This window comes from Cydia pomonella, chromosome 11 (assembly GCF_033807575.1).
Source record: "Cydia pomonella isolate Wapato2018A chromosome 11, ilCydPomo1, whole genome shotgun sequence".
NCBI classification, from domain to species: Eukaryota; Metazoa; Arthropoda; class Insecta; order Lepidoptera; family Tortricidae; genus Cydia; species Cydia pomonella.
Window position 1 is genome coordinate 22,075,973 of NC_084713.1, and position 19,489 is coordinate 22,095,461.

General features: G+C 39.0%; 1 protein-coding gene across 1 annotated transcript in view; it reads right to left on the minus strand.

Annotated features, from left to right (window-relative positions):
- Positions 1–784: 784 nt before the first annotated feature.
- LOC133522513 (cytochrome c oxidase assembly protein COX15 homolog) overlaps positions 785–19,489 on the minus strand; it is a 29,829-nt gene continuing 11,124 nt past the window's right edge. The window contains exons 5-10 of the mRNA XM_061857873.1: positions 19,180–19,366; positions 18,226–18,410; positions 16,159–16,232; positions 14,409–14,564; positions 6,115–6,227; positions 785–4,204 (exon numbers count right to left, since the gene is read on the minus strand). Of these exons, the coding sequence (XP_061713857.1) occupies positions 4,064–4,204; positions 6,115–6,227; positions 14,409–14,564; positions 16,159–16,232; positions 18,226–18,410; positions 19,180–19,366 (856 nt within the window). The 3' untranslated portion in view covers positions 785–4,063. The remainder of the gene's footprint in view (positions 4,205–6,114; positions 6,228–14,408; positions 14,565–16,158; positions 16,233–18,225; positions 18,411–19,179; positions 19,367–19,489) is intronic.

The following is a 19,489-nucleotide window of genomic DNA, read 5'->3' on the forward strand; positions in this document are numbered from 1 at the left end:
ATAGCACGTGATACAAAAGGAGAAAACCTTGACAAGGTACAAGGTGCCCGTGAGCATTGCGAGACATTTTATCTAAGCATTCCTGGTAATATTTAGAAACTAAAATGCCATATAAAATTTTCTGGATTAGGCCTAGTTTTAGAGATAATTAAATGTATTTCGAAATCATTCTTTCGCCATAAGTCGGTACAAAACACATTTTTGACTGCGGTATTGCCAATTTGAGGTCTAGTCTGGACATACCTATTGATTGACATCGAAAAATGTATTCGAGAGGCTTTCAGGACCCCCAAATAAAAAAAAAACTTTTTAGTTAATTTTAGGTTATGTGTTAATCAATAAAAATTACGTTTTATGTACAGGAGTGTTCAAAAAAAGGAAAAAAAAAAAAACAAAAAAACAATTTTATTTTTTGTCGAATTTCACAAAAAGTTATATAACATTTTTTGCTTCTGTTGCCATCAGGAATGCACCGTTAAAATCTCTCGCAATGCTCACGGGCACCTTGTATTATACTGAAGCGATCGACATCAAAATTAAAGTGATTTGTTTAGATTCAGTTAGTGGCAAAAGTTTTCTCCCGAAATGGAATTTCATAGAAAAATCACCGTTACTTCGTTAGATTCGAAAAGCTATGCTTCCCTCTTAACATTGTATATGTAATCTTGGATTAAAATATCTGTGTCGAACGAATTAATACTTATTTCAAAACTGGCAATTTTGTATATAAAGAGTTTTCAGTGTGTAAGCAATATTAGCATTTTAAATTTTCAAATAAAACCACTTGTGAATAATAGTTCGTCTTTTATTCTTAGAATAACAACCTTATGGTATAAGAAATAAGGGTGATGCTGTGAAGTGCAAAATAAATGCGTCTTAAATACTGATAATCAATTATGGCCTTAAAAACTTAAATTATACTGTAGTATGAGTATACACCGAAGGCCAAAAGTATGGAAACAAGGTTGTTTTCTTTAATGTCTTTGTTTTATAATTGTATCGTAAAATTTACATTAAGCAAGCGCTAAATATCAAAACATCCTAAAGTATTGTCAAAAACATGAAAAATTTTTAGGAAAAAGTAACATAATTATTATGGAGTGTGGAATTAAGAGGAGTGGCATCTCTTATGGTAGAACTGTTGCAAGTGTCCAGCTGTCGGCTATAAATAATAGTTCCAAATCTCTCCAGAGTAGCGCTAGAGTAGCTAAGAACCTAGGCGCTATTGACGGAGTAAAGCGCGCTGTCTATGATTTGATTTTTTTGTTCAAGTACTCTAAGTATTGTAGCGCCACCTATTTAAAGTTTTTTGATGACAATTTTTGGTACATGGAGATTTCGTTACTTATCTCCACCTTCCGAAATAATTATACCCTTTTAATTGTTTTGAAAAATGTTGAACTGGCAAATATCATAGCCACAACTTGAGTAATTTACTTTTAAAATGTTCTATTATATTTACCATTTTGTTTCTAATGACTAGTATATATCGCTTAAAAAATCACACTTTTTTATTACCCACGACGGAACGGAGACGGTATATGCGTTTGGGGTGAGAGGATGTTTGTGCAAACCAATGTTGCCATCTTTCTCAAAAACTAGTGGTCCGATTTTTTTTAATATAAGCTTGTTTCCATACTTTTGGCCTTGGGTGTATTTTACTTCATTTATGATCTTGTCATACACACAAGTTAACAAAATAAAAGAAATTGTTATAATGAATGTATAGGTTGATTGGTAGAAAATGCCTTATGGCATTAAGTCCGCCTTTTTTTGTAAGGTTTTGTGCAATAAAGGTTAAATAAAAATAAATGATGTATGAGCACAAAAAAAACACATCAGGACTCTGTCTGCACAGTCGCCATCAGATATATCTTTTTGGAATCGTTCGCTTGCTCGGGTATCAATATTAGCACGAGGGGTTAAACAACATTGTCCCCTTGTTAAACAAATATTTTATATCGACAAGGAATGTAAATTCTACCATTAGGCCAGAGCACATCGGATGTGTGTGATCGGAGCTCATTCATTGTCTTGTTTCTGACCACTCTGTCATGTTTATATTGGTGGCTTCTATAAATAAATATTATAGGACATTATTACACAAATTGACTAAGTCCCACAGTAAGCTCAATAAGGCTTGTGTTGAGGGTACTTAGACAACGATATATATAATATATAAATATTTATAAATACTTAAATACATAGAAAACACCCATGACTCAGGAACAAATATCCATGCTCATCACACGAATAAATGCCCTTACCAGGATTTGAACCCGGGACCATCGGCTTCGTAGGCAGGGTCACTACCCACTAGGCCAGGCCGGTCGTCGAATCCGTAAATAGGTCGTTCTATCAAATAAGTAAATAGGTCGAGTGCTATTGCTGTAGATTATATTTTACTTTAGAAAAATAAAAAAACAAGACAACGAAAAGTTTTTGACCTATTTTTGTCGTTTGATACTTTTTTTAAATCTACCAACCAAAATAACTTAACATTTTGACTGTTGTACCAACCGGCAAAGAGAATTTGAAATAGAAGTGTATTGTCAATGAACGACCGGAACTGCCGTTGAACAGAGACTTGGCTACGTTCAGGTGCACACGGTTAAAGTCAAGAAACCCACCGGCTCTCCTTATCCACCAACGCTCTCAGTGGAACCTGAACGAAGCCTGGTCCGAAGAATGGTCGCAGGAAGATGTCCCATCTGATCTCTTCGAGTTTAACCCGCGGAGCTACGTGCCGGGGTCCAATGAAACACGTCGTGCCTGGTGCATGCTCAACCGTCTGAGAACAGGAATCGGCCACTGTGCATACCTCCGGAAAAAATGGGGATGGAATGACCAGGAAAGCTGCGAGTGCGGATGCCCAAAGCAAACTGTCCGCCATATCGTTTTGGAGTGCCCACTGACAAAATACGATGGCCCAGTGGGAGATTTTAAAAACATAACGAGTGCAGCCATTACCTACTTGGAGAAATGTAGATTTAGATTATAAACTTTCGACGACCGGTTTGGCCTAGTGGGTAGTGACCCTGCCTACGAAGCTGATGGTCCCGGGTTCAAATCCTGGTAAGGGCATTTATTCGTGTGATGAGCATGGATATTTGTTCCTGAGTCATGGGTGTTTTCTATTTATTTAAGTATTTATAAATATTTATATCTTATATATATCGTTGTCTAAGTACCCTCAACACAAGCCTTATTGAGCTTACTGTGGGACTTAATCAATTTGTGTAATAATGTCCTATAATATTAAAAAAAAAAAAAAAAAACTAATCGTTATTCAATATACAGTGTAGTAGTAATTGCCATACGATAAATAAAATAATAAATTGTCAAGGAAAACTTCGTAGCCACGTAAATTTACTGCCGTCTATCGGCACATGATTAAAACTTTTTGAACGCCATTTGACTTTGATTCGTATTCTTCCATTAATGAGATATGTGTTAAAGTTAGATATCAAAAAGTGGCGCCATCTTACCGGGGATAACCCAAAGGTAGTGGCGCCATCGCTCGAAACGATGCTGACATACCTTTGGCCTGGCTTTGACCTTTTTTTGAGATGGCGCCACTTTTTACAAGCTTTATTTAGTTTCACCTGTCCCGTTGTCTGTCTGTCTGTCTGTAATCAAATCTTGCAAGTTAAATTTGATCCACTTCCCGGTTTCCGATTGAGCTGGAATTTTGCATGCATATGTAAGTTGGGTGACAATGCAATGTTATGGTACCATCGAGCTGATCTGATGATGGAGACAGGTGGCCATAGGAACTCTGTGATAAAACAACGCAACTTAATTGTGTTTGGGGTTTTTAGAATGAGTATTAGTCGCCTGTCTAAAAAAAGTACAGTCAGCGATTAAAGATTGTAACAAAAATGATTTTTTTGCCAGAAACTTATTATTGATATTTAACAAATAACAAGTAAAAGAATAAAGATCAAAGTTTTAATCATGTGTCGCAAGATGGCATTAGAATTTACTGTGGCCACAAAATTTTCTTTGACAATCCACCTCTATTTCCAATTCTCCTTGCTACCAGTTATCCCTTGGACTATCTTCACTTAGGTATGTATTTGAGTAGTTTGAGTTCATGAGTGAGCCAGATGGCCAACGTGAGCAGCAGCAGCGAGCCGGACTGGTGGCTCGCGGCCAGCGGCGTGGGCACGTACGTCAGCAGCGTCGTGATGCCCAGGCCCACCTGTGGGAACATATCAATAAATATTATAGGACATTATTACACAAATTGACTAAGTCTCACAGTAAGCTCAATAAGGCTTGTGTTGAGGGTACTTAGACAACGATATATATAATATATAAATATTTATAAATACTTAAATACATAGAAAACACCCATGACTCGGGAACAAATATCCATGCTCATCACACGAATAAATGCCCTTACCAGGATTTGAACCCGGGCCTATTGGCTTCATAGTAGTTCATAGGCAGGGTCACTACCCACGAGACCAGACCGGTCGTCCAATCATTTGACAAAGTATCAAACGGGAGGCGATGACTTTTTTTTTGTTTTACGTGTTTCGGTGGCTGCCATTCCTCAACTGATCAACGGAGCGGCAGCTGACGTCCACGAGGGCTCATCATACCTAGCCGTTAACCACTACACGAGTTTTCAGCCGGGAGGCGATTGGTCATGGAAATTGTTCCTGGCTCGCGGTCTATTTTTTTCTACTCGTCGACTGTGATGGTCTGATGGTTAAATTAAGATATCGTGTACAAAAGTATAATTGCGTACTTTTCATGTAAGATTCATTTTGATACGCTGTACCAACTATTTAAAAAAAATACCAAATAAAGGACTAAACGGACGCGGGGCCCGAGTCGCGCGTTTATGGCTACATTTTTGTCTACTGAGATACGTAACAATTTTCATAAATTATTTAGGTTTTATAGTAAAAAAAAGTATTATTTTAGATGATTCGTAGAGAAGTATTGTATACAATAGTGGTATAATCAAGCTTTTCAATCTCGTACCTTACTTAGGCAACTCAGCAAGCTTCGTTGCCTGAACACGATACTCGACTGAAAAGCTCTATTATATTACAATAATTGTATAATAGTATTTTATTCAATGTTATAATAGACAAAAATGTAGTACAATATACATAAATGCGCGACCCCGCGTGCCGCGCTCCGCGCCCGTGTCTGTGGGAGCGCGGCGGCACATGATTAGTCATTTAATTAGGGTTCCGTAGCCCAAGGGTCAAACGGGACCCTATTACTGAGACTTCGCTGTCCGTCCTTCCGTCCGTCCGTTACCAGGCTGTATCTCATGAACCGTGATAGTTAGCCAGTTGAAATTTCTATAGATTATGTATTTCGTTGCCGCTATAACAACAAATGCTAAAAACAGAATAAAATAAATATTTAAGGGGGGCTCCCATACAACAAACATAACTTTTTTGCCGTTTTTATAAATAATGGTATGGAACCCTTCGTGCGCGAGTCCGACTCGCACTTGCCCGGTTTTTTATAGTTGACTCCAGCGTATCGAAACGTATCGAAAAGTACGCAATTATTTCACAACAGTCGACGAGTAGAAAATAGTACATTACGAGACGAATAGTTGTACGATACATGTGCGAAAAATAGGAAATTCGAAACGAGAATTAAAACACGACCGAAGGGAGTGTTTTAAATCGACACGAGTTGCGAATTACCTATTCGCACATGTATCGTACAACGTTTTACAGTACATATGTCCCTTTAAATGTTCGACACAGTAACATAATATGCTAATTTTCGCACTAGTGCTATAAAGTAGCACCATATGTACTGTAAAATACTATTATGGATCCATAGCAAGAGATTGTAGCTTGTAACATTGACGACCGGTTTGGCCTAGTGGGTAGTGACCCTGCCTACGAAGCTGATGGTCCCGGGTTCAAATCCTGGTAAGGGCATTTATTCTTGTGATGAGCATGGATATTTGTTCCTAAGTCATGGATGTTTTCTATGTATTTAAGTATTTATACATATTTATATATTATATATATCGTTGTCTAAGTACCCTCAACACTAGCCTTATTGAGCTTACTGTGGGACTTAGTCAATTTGTGTAATAATGTCCTATCCTATCATGTAGCATACCTGCAGCCACGCCATCGCGCCCACCGCGCACGCCACCCGCCGCGCGGCCGGCGGCAGCGGCGCGCGCCGGGACTTGAGGAACAACGCCGTCGCCAGCGCTAGCGTTGTCGTACCTACGACAAACGATGCCATTACACTATATTAAGACCTGCCACGAATACTGGTTTTCGTCAAATAATATTCTTCTTCTTCCTCGCGTTGTCCCGGCATTTTGCCACGGCTCATGGGAGCCTGGGGTCCGCTTGACAACTAATCCCAAGATTTGGCGTAGGCACTAGTTTTTACGAAAGCGACTGCCATCTGCCCTTCCAACCCAGAGGGTAAACTAGGCCTTGTTGGGATTAGCCCAACAAATCAAATTCGTCAAATAATATTGAGAGACCAATATGTATGTATGTATGTATAAACTCTTTATTGTACAAAATAGAAATATGGCCCAGGATAAGCAATACATAGGCGAACTTATCCCTTTATGGAATTTCTTCCAGTTAACCTTTGAGTAGATGAGAGTTGATGAAGAATGGTAGACAAATATAGCACTGAGTACAATAGACTAGAGGAAAGTCAATAAAATTTTAAAAGAGGGCGTAAATAAATAAAATTAAATAATAGAAGTAATAGTATAACAAATATATAGAATACCTATATTATATACAATAATTATATATTTATAGTCACAAATAAGTTATATCTGGTCAGATGGCCACAGCTTCTTTAAGCGATGCTACGGACCGCGATTGCCTTAAGGAGCTAGGCAACTCATTCCAAAGCTGAACCGCTCGTACCGCAAAAGAGTTACCATACGCACGAGATTTGTGATGAGGTGTTGCTAGTACAATATTGGCACTCGATCGAAGGCGATGGCCACTACCGTCTGCCATAAATGTTTTTCCTAGTATGTAATCCTATTATATAATCTGAATTGTACAGTGCTTTGGTCTCGACAGTAATGCTAAAAAAAAAAAAAAAAAAAAAAAAATTTGATTTTTAGTAGGAGATAAAGAGGATAAAGAAGGAATAAAAAGAACATTAAAAAGAAGAATAAATAATATTGAATATGACCTGATATTCTACAATCGATTAAAAAAATGGCTGACTACAAATGCCTTTTATGACATGTCAGAATATTATAATAATGATTTGAATTTGAATTTAATTTAATGTATTGGATATTTGAATTGTTTTGATTATTTTTATACTGTTTTATTTTACTGTAATTGAATTTGATTATTATTATTTATTATCTTAATTGTACTTAAATTGACATCGACCTAATTATATATTGTATTACCTTTTGACATGTAAAATTTGTAATTTTATCAATAAAGGAATATGAATATGAAGAGAAAGAATGTGCAGATCCCTGCGACGGCAGATGGGAAGCCAATTAAGTCGAGTGCGAAAATATGTCATCCGGTTGTCAACTTGTCACCCATTTTGTTCTGGAATGAGCTGCCTGTTTGATATAAAGCCTTGAATGTGGCACCGGTCGCGTCGTCTCTGCTATTTTTATTCGAACAGTGTGAAAATAATGGCCAAATCTACTATAGAAAGTTTAGAAAAAGTGCTACGGAAATACCTAGTCCCTATTGAATCAAAAATAGTGTGTGTACTCGACGATATAAAGAAATTAGAAGCAAAAGTTACAAACCTAGAAAGGATTAGTACGTGTTTACAATGCAATGGACGGTGCATCGACAATAGCTCGCTCAACACGCCACGCAATTCTGAACCGAACGCATCGAGCGACCCGACCGCTGTGAAAAAAAATCCCATGACTCATCCGGTCAATACTTTACGGACAACCGCCACGACTCAGGTTAACAAAAAAACTCCAAGTAACCCTCGATCAGCAACCACTGAAGACCGGACCCCGACTGGATCGGCCTCCTCTAATCCCGGGAAAAATAAACTTACACAGAGCACCAAAAATGAGATCCCCCAGGATGAAACATTAACAACGGCAACATCATCCGCGTTGCTGGCGAGCCTCGCCGACACGAGCCAAGTGCACACCGGGACCGACCAACTCGAAACGGTCCAGGACAATGAAAAGGAAGCCCAATGGGAACGGGTGTCGAACAAAAGGCAGCGCCATCAACATCAACGCTCGCCCGGGCGTCCTCGCATTAGCGCCACCGGCACGGGACCGGCGGACGATATACTTGAAACGATTGAACGACCAAAGAAAATACATGCTTGCTTCTTTAAAACTAATACGGAAGCAGAGTCGATCAAGTCCTACATGCAGAAGAAGGAACCATGCGACCACTATAACGTACAAAAACTTAAATTAAGACATGAATATTATGCCTCATTCGCCATAACAGTTCCTGTAAGTAAATTTGAATTTTTTATGTCGCCTGAAAACTGGCCCCCTGGTACCGAAGTCAGCGAGTGGTTTCGTGCAAGCGCCGGGCGCGGACGCGCGCCCTACAGGAGTCGTCGCACCGCGGCTGAGCCCGGCCGGCGCCGGCAGTAGCGCGCCGCGATACACACGGCCCCCGCGGACCTCGACTGACCTCACGCTGTGCCACCAAAATATTAGGTGCCTAAACAATAAAACCAAATCTATTGAAGTGCTATTGTGTAATGACTTAAAATGTGACGTGCTCGTGCTAACCGAGCACTGGCTCCGGGATAATGAAATTGTGTCTGTAACGTTACATAATTATGACCTAATATCATATTACTGTAGGCCATCTATTTTACATGGAGGAAGCTGCATCTTTGTGCGTTCAGGTGTTAGGGCCCTAAATAGGCCAGACATTAGTAATATGTCCGTCCAACAAATTTTTGATGTGTGTGCGCTCCACCTCTTAGACCACGATATATTGGTTGTAGGTATTTATCATTCCAACTGCACTAGCGACTCGCAGTTTCTAGAACTATTAGATAAACTCTTATCAAAAATAAATGAAGAAAACCTCAGTGCCATAATAATGGGTGACATTAACATTGATCTTTTTAACAACACATCTTGCAAAAACAAAATTACAGATATTATATCGTGCCACAATTTTAATCAACATGTGAATTTCCCAACCCGAACTTGCAATAATACTAACACTGCGACGTTACTCGATCATGCATACTCGAACATCTGTGCTGACCGTGTGTACGCCGATTGCGTCACCACGCACCTGAGCGATCACTCGGCGCAAAAGATAAGAATTGTAAATAAACCGCTCGCGCAATGCACTCCTATACCTAAACGCATTTTTAATATCGCAAATAAAAACTATTTCTATGCCGCTCTAGACTCAATTGACTGGCCTGAGGTTGTTGCAAAAAGTGAGAGAAATTGTGAATCGCTATCTGTCACATTATTAAATATATTAATTAATAAATTTGAGACTTGCTTTCCTAAGAAATTACTCAAGGCAAATACAAACAAATATCCCTGGATTGATGACGAGGTATGGAATTTGAAACTTCTTCTTCACGACATCTCAAATCTAAAAGATAAATACCCGTCAAGTAATCAAATCTCAGATATGTTGGCTAGCATCTCATCTAAATACAATTATATGTTGAAACGTAAGCGCACTGCCTACTACAGTGCGCTAATACAGAACGCACCCAATAAATGCAAACGTATGTGGGGAGTAATAAACAAAGAATTAGGACGGGGTTGTCGCGAGCGTGCGGACTATACCGAGGTCGTAAAGGACAGTCATGGCTTAGCATTTACCTCCAAAAAGCAAGCAGTCGACTCAATTAATGCGGAATTCATAACTGCCGCTATTGTATGTGGTGCGCCGAAACCGGACGTCCAGCGCTCGCTGTCAGCCATAGCTATGAGTATTCCCGAGTGTAACTGCTCATTAAGACTAAAATATTTCACAGCTCATGAAGTAGAATCCATACTACGGACTCGCATTGCGCCGAAAAACAGCACCGACATCTATGACCTTTCGGCCAACATCCTTCGGTACGTGGGTCCGGTACTGTCCCTCGTTCTATCAGAGTTGTATAACTACTGCATACGACAAGGGACGATTCCAGAAAGCCTCAAAAAAGTTAAAATTACCCCACTGTACAAAGGGAAAGGTCTTAAGGCAGCCTTAAAGTCTTATCGTCCTATATCGCTAGTACCAGCAATTAGTAAAATCTTAGAAGTAGGTATTAATATTAGATTACTATCCTTTTGGTTTCCACAACAAACAATATCCGACAGACAATACGCATACCGCCAGGGCCGTTCGACTACGGATCTGGTACGCGAAGTGGTGTGGTACACGCTGAGCGCGCGAGAGGCCGGGATGCAGGTGGCGGTGGTGTGCTGCGACCTCTCGCGCGCCTTCGATACTGCCAATCATGGACTTATAGCGCAGAAACTCAGTCACTATGGTATTCGTGGCCCTGCACTGGCACTTCTAATGTCGTTTATGTCGAACAGGAGTCAAGTTGTCGTAGGGGATAGTGGCCGCATCAGGTCAGATGAGATGAAAAACCAGCTCGGGGTACCGCAGGGATCTTGTTTGTCAAATACCCTGTTTAGCATCCTCCTAAATGATCTCCCACAAATAATAAAAGGGTGCGAGATCTTTATGTACGCAGATGACGTCACAGCTGTCGTCACTGGCTCGTCCCTACTACAACTAGAAACGAAGGTAACTGACACGCTTAAACAGCTTTGTTACTGGTTCGAAACAAATGGCTTAGCCCTCAATAAAGACAAAACCTTCGTTATGAGACTCAATTTAAATGGCCACACATCCAGGCCCATGACCACGTATGCCGGCGACGACGCTGTCAGTCAAGCTGTGGACATAAAGTTATTAGGTTTTACCATCGATAGTGGCCTGAGGTGGAACGTACACATCGACCACCTGTGTGCGAGGCTGGGCAGCGCGTGCTACGCTTTAAGACGTCTCGCGAGTACTGCGACCAGGGACGTCGTCAGGAGCTGCTATTTCGCAACTGTGCACTCGCTCATTTCGTACGGCACCGAGCTATGGGGCGGAGCCGCTGACTGGCGTCGGGTGTTCTCATTACAAAGACGAGCCGTACGCGCAATAGCATGTGTTTCTGATGACGTCTCTGCTCGCCAGTATTTCACAGAATACAGTATACTAACACTACCCTGTGTACTTATTCAGCAAATAGCGATATTTACCTACGCCAACACGAACAAATTTACTGTGAAACAGGTAAATCCAAATCGCCATCTGCGTAGCAACAAGAACGCGGGCTGCCTCGCATCTGTGCCACATAAGTTAGCGAAAAGAGGACGATCAGCCTATGTACTTGGCCCACGTATATACAACCACCTACCTAAAAGTATCAAGGATGCACCTTCCTTCCATACTTTTAAAAGTAGATTAAAATATTGGTTACTAAAATCACCGTTTTATGACATAGACGAATATTTTTCTAGAGAAATTGTTGATGTACCTAAATAAAATTAACTGTAATAAATAAAAAACAATTATGACATACAAATTTAATGTATAATGTACTTAAAGGTACACTGTATATAATTGATATAAAAAAAAAAGTAAACTCGACCTGTAACCTAATGTTATTAATAAATTTTCATTTTCATTTTCATTCATTTACGAAAGCGACTGCCATCAGACCTTCCAACCCAGAGGATAAACTAGGCCTTGTTGGTATTAGTCCGGTTTCCTCACGATGTTTTCCTTCACCGAAAAGCGACTGGTAAATATCAAATAATATTTCGTACATAAGTTCCGAAAAACTCATTGGTACGAGCCGGGGTTTGAACTAGGGCGTCCTCCCGGGAAATACCGGTTCTCGATTTCCCGGGAAATCCCGGGATTTATTTGGAATTCAAAGAACCGGTACTGAGCACCGAGTCCCGGTTCTCCCGGTTCCCGCCATAACATCAAATATTTCCGTAATATTGATTACTTTTTACTCAGAGTTTAATAAATGTTATATACACAAGACAAACTACACGTTTATGTATAAAACTATAAATCACATCGTCAAATGCCAACGAGCTATGGAGAGAAGTATGCTTGGTACAAAACTAAGGGACAGAATCCGGAACGAGGAAATAAGGCGAAAAACAAAAGTAAAGGACATACTCGAGCGTATTGACCAACAAAAGTGGAGGTGGACAGGCCACATGCTGCGAGACAACAAAGAAAATGGAGCAAGCAAGTGACCCACTGGTACCCATTCGGTTGCAAGCGCAAAAAAGGTCAACAAATAACCAGATGGGAAGATGACATCCAGTTTACTCTAGGACCCCGCTGGACCAGAGTTGCTTTAGACAGACAGCACTGGAAAGAGTTGGAAGAGGCCTATGCCGACAGGCACACCACTAAGAGACATTTTATAATAAATAAGACAACTTAATATTTGTATTTACAAGTGATTCATATGTGGATAAAAAGCTTATTTAATTAATTAATTAATAAATCACATTCTTGTGTCTAATTGTTATTGATCTCCAGTTCCATCCGTTCTTAAGCCAATGATTAGATTAGGTATTTGATAAGTTCTTTATGTTAAATTATTTATTTGTGAGGTGATTAATGATTATATTTTTATTAAAAACAAGAACTGTATTTGTTTTAAGTGTGTTGATTATTATTTTATTGCAATGTTACAATTATCTTAAGTTAATCACATTTGAAATAGAAAAAATATTGAACTATTATAATTAGACTGATTTATATTATTTAAGTTCACATTTAAAATTAAAATAATGATTAGCGTTACGTCAAGTAAATTCGACGACATCTTACATAAATAGTCAGGTTGATATATTAAAATTTGTATAACTTTGCACAATTTGTTTTTTTTAATTACAATATTATGAGAATTATGATATTGTGAACATGATAAGAATGTTTAAAATATTATGGTGTTTGTAAATATTACTTACTACACATGATTCATAACATTACGATTATGATCAATGACACTGTTAACTGATTAATCAATTAAGACTGATTAAAGTAACTATAAAGACTGATTTAAGTGTATTATTCCTAAAACTGTTTTTTATTCTATAAAAAAATCTTAATTATTCCTACGATTCCTTTTCATTATTATTAAAGTTAGTTGCAAGATTCACAGTTTAATGATGTCAAACAAAATATATAAAAATAATTCAGCTCAGCATAAAGAACCGGGAGAACCGGGAATCCCGGTACCGGCTCCGACCCGGTACCGGGAAATGAAAAACTGGGAACCGGTCCCGGGACTGCACGCCCTAGTTTGAACCCGCGACCTCCGGATTGCAAGTCGCACGCTCTTACCGCTAGGCCACCAGCGCTTCCCTATATTTCTATTGTATAGTTGATTTATATTCTTCTACTTCTTTCCAATTTTTTGTGTATTTTCCTCATTCCTTTTTGTTGTAATATATGTTTATTCTATAAATTATGTATGTATTTACACCCTTCGTCTTTCTGGTATCTTGTTGCACATTTTGCTGCATTGGCACCCTCTTTTCACTCTCTCTCATCTACTCAAAGGTAAACTGGAAGAGATCCCTCAAAGCGATAAGGTCACCTTTGTACTTCTTACTAATTGTATGTTACTTTTAATATGTATTTTTGTACAATAAACAGTTTACTACTACTACTAAGTATAGTTATAGTTACCCAACACGAGATGGTCGATCTGCACTGTGATAGGATTTTCAGTAAAGTTTCTCTCAGTAGGAGCGAACGCTAGAATGTCGCCGGAATCCAGTTGCCACCCATTTAGTTATAGAAACACTCATAGTTATATCTAAGGTATAGTTATAGTTACCGAACACTCGATGATCGAACTGCACAGTGGTGGGATTTTCGGTGAAGTTTCTCGCAGTAAGAGCGAAGGCCAAAATGTCGTCTGGTATCCAGTTGCCACCCATTTAGTTATAGAAACACTCATAGTTATATCTAAGGTATAGTTATAGTTACCGAACACTCGATGATCGAACTGCACAGTGGTGGGATTTTCGGTGAAGTTTCTCGCAGTAAGAGCGAAGGCCAAAATGTCTGGTATCTAGGTTTCACCTACTTGGTTACAGTCACAGGGGCGAATCAACTTCTGGGCCAACACAAATCTGTCCACAACTTCCTTCGTTGTAAAATTAAGTAATGGTTGTACTATGTTTTAGTTTAAAATGTATGTTTAAACATTCAAGACCCCAACAGTCACACCTAATAAACAGAAACTATGCCCGATTTCTTGGTAACTCTAGAGACATTTTGAGTAACGCAAGAGACACTCAAAACTGTCAGTCAAAAGGTTGATTCGCCCGGAGTTACATATCTAAGGTATAGTTACAGTAAAACATATAAAGGTTTAGTTATAGTTACCTAATATACGATGATCGAACTGCACAGTGGTGGGATTTTCGGTAAAGTTTCTCGCAGTGGGGGCGAAGGCCAGTATGTCGTCCGGGATCCAGTTGTCACCCATTTTGGGGAACGAGTTGTACACCAAGCCTGCGTCTAGGCCCGCTACGAATGCGCCTGTAACACAAATAAATATTACAGTACATATGGGGCTACTTTATAGCACTAGTGCGAAAAGTAGCATATTACGTTACTGTGTCGAACATTTAAAGGGCCATATGTACTGTAAAACGTTGTACGATACATGTGCGAATAGGTAATTCGCAACTCGTGTCGATTGAAAACACTCCCTTCGGTCGTGTTTTAATTTATCGCCACTCGTTTCGAATTTCCTATTATTCGCACTTGTATCGTAATGTACTATAGTAATGGATTTTACAGTACATATGGTGCTACTTTACCGCACTAGTGCGAAAATTAGCATATTACGTTACTGTGTCGAACATTTAAAGGGCCATATGTACTGTAAAACGTTGTACGATACATGTGCGAATAGGTAATTCGCAACTCGTGTTGATTTAAAACACTCCCTTCGGTCGTGTTTTAATTTATCGCCACTCGTTTCGAATATCCTATTTTTCGCACTTGTATCGTAATGTACTATTACAGTACATATTGCGCTAATTTACCGCCCTAGTGCGGTGACTGGCGCTATACGTGCGTATGTCGAAAATTTAAAGGGCTATATATACTGTAAAAAGTTTTACAATACACGTGCAAAAAGGGAATTCCTAGCACTTGTATCGTAATGTACTATTTAGTAACACTATTTTTTCAATGGCGGCATACCGTTTCTTAACTTGATAAATGTAAAAAAATGGTAACGCAGTAGTAAATGCCTTATTTTCATACAAATCAGGAGACAATCAAGGACGACTGAGTTACTGTACTAAGAATATTTACAGTAGTTACTTAGTCAACAAAGCTATCGGGATCGATAGCCTAATTAACGCATTCACTGCCACCGACGCATATATGCGTTCACCGTCATACACGTTTGTTCCTAGGCCACGCCCCCTGGCAGTGAATGCTTTAACCCTTCACCAGGCTAAGGGATATATATTTCCCACATGCGGCTCTTCAAACAAGTTTACCAGGCTAAGGGATATATATTTCCCACATGCGGCTCTTCAAACAAGTTTACCAGGCTAAGGGATATATATTTCCCACATGCGGCTCTTCAAACAAGTTTACCAGGCTAAGGGATATATATTTCCCACATGCGGCTCTTCAAACATGTGTTCTATTTTCGATGAGTAAGACTCACATTCGATTGTCATTTTTGAACTGTCAGCCTGGTAAAGGGTTAAGCCACATTCTCCAACACAAAACGAATAATGAAATGGCCAAATATTCTAAAATATGTATTTTACGAAAAGTGGGAAAATCGTAATTTGAATTGAATTGTAATCATTTATTTCGGCCACAAATCCCATATAGTGTTAGTACATACAAAAAATATTATTTATCTATCTATATTTATGTTAGTGTACAATATAAAAACACTAAATACCTAAAAACTGATTAATATTATCTATTTCGATGATGCGTCATCAGTCTTTTAAATCTGTATTAAATGATATTCGTTAATTTAATTTGTTTTTTTATTTTATTATTATTATAAAAAAAATCCTGACAAAAATGAAATTTTTAATCAGGTCGAAATAAATGGCTATTTTATTCTATTTATTTAAATGATATCCTTCGTCACCTGATAATGCAGTGAAGAATGCCATCGCCTTCACGGAATGTGCTAGCGCCGTCACACTTTTAAGCTCTTTAATCCTGTAACAAAAAATAAGTTCTTACTAAGTGTTATGAGATAATCGTACACAAGGTAATCTTATTATAAGGTTGAGAGGACATTCTAAATAATAATAATAAATAAATATTATATGACATTATTACACAAATTGCCTAAGTCCCAAAGTAAGCTCAATAAGGCTTGTGTTTAGGGTACTTAAACAACGATATATATAATATATAAATATTTATAAATACTTAAATACATAGAAAACACCCATGACTCAGGAACAAATATCCATGCTCATCAGTCTCATCACACGAATAAATGCCCTTACCAGGATTTGCACCAGGGACCATCAGCTACGTAGGCAGGGTCACTACCCACTAGGCCAGACCGGTCGTCCTAAATAACTCAGACCTCCGTGTGCTAGCAACCCTAGGAAACACTTCTTGCCGAATCATGCAGTAAATGTGTGGAACTCTCTACCAGAAACTGTTGTTAGTGCACCGTCAGTGAACTTTTTCAAAACTAGACTAGATACACATTTTAGAAGTTTAAAAAGTGCTAAATAAACACAAGTGCTGCGATATACACGCATCAGCTCCAAGAGCTGCTAGTGTATCAAATAAAATAACAAATAATTCTCAAAATTCTCGCAAGCTCACAGGCCTCCGATTTGGATATTAGGTAGGAAGATATAATAGGTAGAAAAACCAACATGGTATATATTATATTTGTAACCTAGAAAACATCTGTAATTAAAAGAAAATAATTGCTCTTGGGATTCTAACCCAGGAGTCCCAAGACCAACAGCTTCACAGGCAGGGTACCCACCCTATATTAAGATGATAGTACCTGGGCGACCGAGCGTTGCTCGGTTATAACTATTTATTGTAGTATGGTGGTGGTTAAACTTGTCTAAAACAAAAACAAAAAAAAATAAAAATATATATATATAAACTTGAACATATATAAAAAAAAAAACAAAAGTTAGTCACCGGGCGAGATTCGAACCCATAACACTTTCTAGCGGTCCGCGTCTTAACCCGCTGGGCCAGACGGACAGTGGCCGGCAACACGAAATTAGGGACCATATTCTGCGTCGAAAGAAAAACGCATGAAAACTCGAAAACACGCGTTTTCCCAAACATAAGACTAATCTAGATAGATTGTATACCCCCAAAAACCCCCATATACCAAATTTCAGCGAAATCTTTAGAGCCGTTTTCGAGATCACAGAAATATATATATATATACAAGAATTGCTCGTTTAAAGGTATAAGATACCAGCTGAGCTCCTTCTCAAATTTGAGAATTTTAGGTAAATATCTCCGTCGCGCTGACGCACTTTAAATTGCACTGCGATAAGAACAATTGCAGCTTAGGCGAAAATTCCTGGGGAATATCTCAGAAATTGAGGTTTCGTTCCTGACATTTTCATCCTCCAAAACTTAACCAATCGTAACGAAATTTTGGGAACGGAATGAGAAATAAATTATATGTGTCTTACCGTTTTGATTTTTGCGTTTAACGTTGCCGATTTGGTTTGCTAAGCGTCTTTACGGCGCATTTATTTGGCCGATTTTAGCGCATTTTAAAGTAACCCAATTTTTATAAAAACAAGAATATAAAAAAAGCAAAACGTACAGACTCAGGTACTGGTAATATTGAACTCAAATAAATGAAAATATTCATCTAGGGCCTAAATCCAGAGAGTAAAATGTCGAGAACGTTCCTATGAAAAAATGACCACTAATATTTCCTCTTAACCTTTTCAACGCTTTCTCCCTCGCATCAAAATGTGGCATACACGCCAATATGTCAACTATTGAGAAACGAATTTAAACCTTATCTGTCAACAGTAAAATTGCTTTGACAGCGTCTGCCATGACCTCTTTAGTGGTCGTTGGCGTGGTAGGCACGACAGCACACGACCACTTTAGTGGCTCTTGGCGTTCAAAAGGTTAAAGGCAGTAAGTATCAGTTGGCTGCAAAAATTATTTAGCAAAACTCCTATACTAGTATACCTACTTCTGTAAGGTGCCTGGTGGGAACGGCCGTAGAACCCTAAGTGCCCCCCCGAGCAGGCCGGCGTACAGAATAAACGCCAGCCCCAGGTGCGCCGCCAGCCGGTACTGCGACACGCGGGGGACGTCTGACGGACCTTGGAAACGGTCTTCGAGACCGGAGCGGACCATGTACCAGCCCATTAGACCCTGGAAAAAAGTATTCAAATCAATTTCAAGACCAAAACGAAACATTTTATTAAGCTATTGACGATCTGATGATGCTTTATTTATTATTTTATTTATTGGGAGCCTATATTGTCCCAATGCTGGGGAGAAGGCCTCCCCCCACTGTTTCCAGTCTTCCCGATCATTAGAGGCCATCCCTGTAAAAAATGATGATGATTTAACGCTTTACAACGAGTAATAGACGCATCAGCCTGAGCGATTGACGCGTCAAAATAAACTTCAGGCTCAATTTTGATTATGACATAAGAGAAAAACGAGTAGACGAATCGTCTGATGGTAACAAGGACCGGTCCGGTATCCCCTTCAAGGGTTTTGGAAGGGATATTTCGTAATTTCATTTGGCTTTTTAAGCGCTTCGTAATACAGGTAAGATGATATCCGTTCCTATTAAGCGCTAACCTCTTAAAGGGATATCGATTATAAATTTTCACGTTCTCTTCGTAAATATAGAATCAAATATTGCTTATTTATGTTTAAAGTGAAGGACTGGGTGTTTAGCGCGTTTACAACACGGGTGTCATAATTTTTTGAATTAGGAAGGGGGATACCCTTTCATTAAGCGGTATCTCTGGAAGGGAAACCCCTTCCTAGAGCTAAGTCAAATGAACGGGTAAGCCATTCAAAGGAAAAGCCAATCGTTGGGGCTATTCGATAAACGACTAAACCATTCAATACGCTCTGAAGGTCGTATCGGTCCTGAAATAATGCTTATAACCAATATTTTTCTCACCTGAGCAGCGACTAGAGCACAGTATACCCCCACCCTAACCTTCATCCCCTTGTCTAGGTACCCCTTCATCCAGAAGAAGGCTGCCGGCAGAAACACGGCCGCCCCTATACAGCGGCCCCACGAGCGGTGGGCGAACTCCATCCACCAGATCCATTTGAATTCTGACAGGGTTATGTGTTGGTTTTTACTGAAAAAAAAAACATATCAACCGATTATCATATAAAAAACATCAGAAACTGTTTGTACTAAGTAGAGACAACTGCTAAAGAAATCACAGTTTTATAATTAAAATCAAAATAGAGAAACCGTT